This window comes from Lupinus angustifolius, chromosome LG18, assembly GCF_001865875.1.
Source record: "Lupinus angustifolius cultivar Tanjil chromosome LG18, LupAngTanjil_v1.0, whole genome shotgun sequence".
Taxonomy (NCBI): domain Eukaryota; kingdom Viridiplantae; phylum Streptophyta; class Magnoliopsida; order Fabales; family Fabaceae; genus Lupinus; species Lupinus angustifolius.
This window is the reverse complement of record NC_032026.1, coordinates 12,061,764-12,067,202: the sequence shown is the minus strand read 5'-3', so window position 1 is coordinate 12,067,202 and position 5,439 is coordinate 12,061,764. Positions and strand designations below refer to the sequence as shown.

Sequence of the window (5,439 nt, the reverse complement as noted above, 5' to 3'; positions counted from 1 at the left end):
AAAAACAAGGAATTGGACTTTTATTATTCAAATGGTTGTATCTGACCAATAAGTCATTGGTCTAGTGGTGTAAGATCTTATTGGATCTCTAAGGTTGAGGGTTCGATTCTTGGGAGGGTCAATCACAAACTCCGAAAGAAATTAGTTCCTCACCCAAAAAAGTGAAAGGATACCCTTAGTTTATAAAAAATGGTTGTGTTGGACAATATCACATTACGTTTTAAACCAAAATCTTAAACCATTAATTTTATAAGTTTTTTCCACTTATAAACTCTTTGGTCTCAAAGAAATTAATTTACTATTTTATTCCCTAAAAATATAAGGTTAGATCCTAAACCCAATATTAGTACATCCATCATCATCAGAAAAAGAAGAAGATACACACTGCAAATAATTAAACTTTGAAAATTCATTATACCCAGTCTTAAAATCAACTAGGCCAATGACATTCAACATTAACATAGTTCCATCCCTATATAAAATTTTATGACGACTATACTTTGTCCATCTCACAACATGCAAGGGATTTTTCAAGTATACCACCAAACAAATAATCAAACATTGTAATACAAGAATTTCATAAACGTAACTTTATCATCATAATCACTAAAGCAAGTTTATTAATCTATCCTTGTGGTAGAGCAAAAGCTATAGAAACTCAAAGCCAAGCTGGGTTGATCAAAGGAGTAACAACAGCCTTCACTTGCAAGTAATTCTTAAGACCATATTCTCCTTTTTCTCTTCCATGCCCACTCATTTTGTATCCTCCAAAGGGAACACCTGCATCAAATACATCATAGCAGTTCACAAATACTGACCCAGCTCTCAATGCGCGAGTCAAAGTGTTGGCAGTGTCTATGTTCTTTGTGAACACCCCAGCAGCTAGACCATAGGGTGAGTCGTTTGCTCTTCTAATCACATCATCAAGGTCCCTATTATCAACACACAATAACAAAAAATTAGTGCAAGGAGCAAAGCATATAGATACCATCATGTTTCGAATACTAAATTAAATGTATACGTAAATATAATAACTTTAATTGTTCTTACTTGAATTTTAGTATGGATTGCACTGGGCCGAAAATCTCTTCCTTTGCAATCAGCATGTCATCCTGGCAATTATTACCAAGTTACAAGTTTAGTAACTCTAGAAATCACTTTTTCACCTTCCTTGGTTTAAGACAAAGGTGCAATTAAAAGATGTTATCATGTATAGTATACCTGAACATTTGAGAAGACAGTAGGCTGAACATAGAAGCCCTTGTCTCCAAATCTTTCTCCTCCAGCTTCAAGGGTAGCTCCACTTTCAACGCCGGATTTGATATACTTGAGTATTTTCTTAAATTGTGCTGAATCAATCTAATGTGTTTGGATCATACAAAAAACCATCAATATAGCCAGACAATTATGATACATTAAAGATATAATGAAATATTAATTTTGTACAACTCTTTCTATACATTTCAATATTGAACAGCTTAGTTATGATCCTGCAAAGGAGTTTTTACCTGAGGACCTTGCTCTACTCCTGCCTTGAATGGATCACCAACAACACGTTTCAAAGCACGTTCCCTAGACTTCTCAACAAACTCGTCATACACGCTTTCGTGAACAAATGTTCGAGATCCAGCACAGCAGCATTGCCCCTGCATGTCACAAAAACCATCAATCAACTTTTGTCAATTCTATTAAAGACAATTTTATTACAAGACAAACTCTATAGTTATAGTTTTATATCTATGTCTATGTATATATATATATATACCTGATTGAAGAATAATGCAAAGTGAGCAAGCTCAACAGCCCGGTCTACATCGGCATCTTCACATACAATAAAAGGGGATTTGCCACCAAGCTCCAAAGTTACAGTCTTAAGGTTGCTTCTTGCTGCCAGTTCAAGGACTACTCTTCCAGTAGCAGTTGAACCAGTAAAAGCAATCTGCAAGAGTTAAACAAATTATAACAAGGACTTTACGATTTCTTGATACTACAGGGAACACACTTCACCAAAATCATTAGACTACTTCACTAATTGGTGGAGAGGGCTGAAAATAAATACTACCGAAAAACGAAATATCTTGGTACCTTATCCACATCCATGTGTGTAGCAATAGCAGCACCAGCAGTTGGACCAAAGCCAGATACTATATTTAAAACACCAGGTGGAAGACCAGCCTGCCAGACATATGGTAAATTTGGTATGAACATTAAACATATCTATACAAAACTCTTCATTTCTTCCAAACAGTTCAATGAGCACAACTACATTAATAAGTGGAATTTGCTGTACTTGAAAAAATTAGGCAACTTAAGCAATGTAACTCCAATATCAAACATCAATTTTGTTTAGAACTTTAAAGGTGATTAACTAAAGGACCAAACTTAGGTACAACTTTGTATGTACTAGTTGTGTTGTTTTTCAATAAAAATATAAGGCTGCGAGAGTTTTTGATTGGAAAACAACACCATAAGTAACAAAAAGAACTGTACTTAAGTTTTGTCCTAAACTAAACCATTCATTCTTCTTACAATTTGGAATATCACTCACCTCATGAAGTAACTTAGATGCATATAAAGCAGATAATGGTGTCTGCTCAGCTGTTTTCAAAACAATAGTGTTGCCACAGGCCAATGCTGGCCCAACCTTCCAGCCAAACATCAAAAGTGGGAAGTTCCATGGAATGATTTGACCAGCAACACCAATAGGCTCATGCAGTGTTTGTACATGATATGGTCCATCAGCTGGAACTGTGAGACCATGAATCTTATCTGCCCAACCTGAAAATTTCCGAAACACAACAAGTTTTAGTTTCATATAACAAACCTGACATAACAAAAAAGTATGAAGTTCCATATACCAGCATAGTATCGAAATAGGTGAACCAGCATTGGAACTTCAACTTTAGAAGATTGCTCATATGGCTTCCCACTATCCCAACTCTCAAGTGCAGCAAGCTCATCATTGTGCTTTTCTAACAGATCAGCGGCGCGCAGCAATATCCTTTGTCTTTCCTATTAAAAAAGGGGTTTAGTTGAATAATCATTGGACTGAAGATCATGACATTGTAGTTGTAATTTTGTACATTATTTAACAAGTAGAACTACAGAATAGGAAAATAAGATTAAGGGGTAAATACATATGCTGTCATCCTAGTCCAAGGGCCCTGATCAAATGCTTTGCGCGCAGCTGCAACGGCTAGATTGACATCTTCACGGTCACCCTCCGCCACATGAGAAATCACTTCCCCTGTCCTAGGATCCATCGTCGGAAATGTTTTGCCTGATGCCAATAGTCAGATTCAGATACCTCAAAAACTTCAAAAAATCACTTTTTTTCTTCTCAATACGAGTATCTGTGAAACCAATTTGAATAACTTTCTGGAAAACTTAATTTTTTATCACTCACTAATCATTAAGTAGAAGTAATCTGCTTTATAAAATCCAAGTTGTCATAGTTCCTAGGAATTGTTGTCACAGAATATTCTTAGTTATATCTCGTTTTTTCAATCAAAGTTCTAACTTTATATCCAAATTATGCATTAGGTGAAAAAGAGATAAAGAGAGAAACTAACCAGAAACAGAATCAACAAATTGTCCATTGATTAAGAGCTGATTATGTTCTATCTGAACCGATGGTTTAATTGGTTCTTCAATAGCAGCTTCAGTGCTATATTTACTGAGCCCTGTACCAATGCAACCACTGGAACCTGAAAAAGTTTTATAAATTTCATTCAACTCAAGCACTGAAATATTAAAAAATTGGGATCAGTGGATTTAAAGTATTGAACTAAACATTTGTATAAAAAAATCCCAAATCAAAGCCAAGGCTCAAAGAAAACAAATCAAACTCTAATCAAAAGCATCATAGTTCAGCCTGACATGTGCACTAACATTAATTTTAGTGGTACCATGAAGTATATAGCTTTTTTTGGTACTACCAAGGTATCTCTTACCTTTTGGGTAAGGTAGTAATCTCTTTTGGGGTTCGTAGCTCCCAACAAGTATCGCTCCCAGGAATCAAACTCTTGACCTTTTGATAACCCTAGAGATAGAGGAGTCTTAACCACTAGATCAACGTATTGTTGGTTAGGTAACTTTCAGATTGGATTCACTTACACCATAAAAGTAACATGTACTTGCAGGGATACTGAAAGAAACAAGTAGTAACTGACAAAGGACATGGATCAAGCAACAACTAACATACAAACAGAGAAACACATAACCTCCCACTTCTATACAGATATCAGTCTTAAAAGTTATAGATCTTATTGGTATTTGGTAAAATTCTAAGCTTTTTCATTTCCAAACCATAGTTACATATAATTCTCATAATTTACTCCGTGTGGTGCATACCCAATGACTAATAAAATTAATATAAAAATTGACAAACTGGTACGAGGTAACTATGATCCCAACATCCTGAGACATTATCAATGGTCATGCATTTGTTAAAAGTTGGTGTATTATTTTTCTTCTCTTTCTTTACTAACAATAATATATATATATATATACACCGTAAGTATAATGATTTATATAAATTCAGTAGGTTCATTTGAATTATTTTTATGTATGAGTAAATGACTCATAATAATGCTAGGATAGCGTAAAAAATTATTGCAGAGTGTCGTGGATGAGTCTAACTCCTCTCTATTGTAGGAGAAGACATTATATACCTAAGATTGCAACACATAGTAAAAATAATATTTCAATCGTCCAGATTTTTGTTTTTTTCTAAATTAAATATTTTTTAAAAAGTAACCCCAATAGTGGAGAGGAATCCATTTCGTCCTAGATGCATAGATCTTTTTCTAGGATAAGATATGAACCAATCATCCTCCTTAAAAAATGGAGATTGTCCCAAGGATCAGAAAATGCACCCAAAACCACCAAAGCAAAGACAATAAAAAACAATTTGAAGATCATTTCATTTTGGTTCCTACATGTTGTCAAGAAGCAAGGATCACTCCCGGGAAATTGGAAGTGATAAAGAAAATGTAGCTACCTCTAGAAGACAAAGAAGTGGTTGAAGCAGAAAGAAAAGAACGAGATAGCAACTTTGAAATCCTTAATGAAGAAGCCATGGTAATTATATCTTGATTATTACTCTCTGCACACTACTATTGAAATTATAATAATAGGTAGCATGTACCAACTTTATATAAGAAATGTGTGTAAAGTATAAGCATGTCAATTAATAATTGCAATATCGCTACATTCTTATTATTTATCGTTGTCAATAGTTTTTAGATATGTATGATTGTGTCCACGTCATGTCGTCATCTTGTACTAACTCAGATATCAGAATATCATAGGATATCAATCAGGATAAGATCATACGGAGATATATTCACTATTGACATATAATTATGATTCTGTTTCATATGATTATTATTATTTTGGGAAAGATGTATATCCTGATACCAAAAGAGAAATTATCTA

The 5,439-nt window shown here is 34.3% G+C and overlaps 1 protein-coding gene across 1 annotated transcript; it reads right to left on the bottom strand.

The window, feature by feature from the left end:
* On the bottom strand, nt 497-5,177 carry LOC109333428 (aldehyde dehydrogenase family 2 member B7, mitochondrial-like). The gene is made up of 11 exons (XM_019568912.1): nt 5,003-5,177; nt 3,573-3,707; nt 3,138-3,280; nt 2,859-3,012; nt 2,549-2,778; nt 2,086-2,175; nt 1,766-1,939; nt 1,509-1,646; nt 1,222-1,359; nt 1,051-1,112; nt 497-932 (listed from the first exon to the last, which is right to left on the bottom strand). Exons 1-11 carry the CDS (start codon nt 5,079-5,081, stop codon nt 659-661), a joined length of 1,617 nt encoding a protein of 538 aa, XP_019424457.1. The 5' UTR covers nt 5,082-5,177; the 3' UTR covers nt 497-658.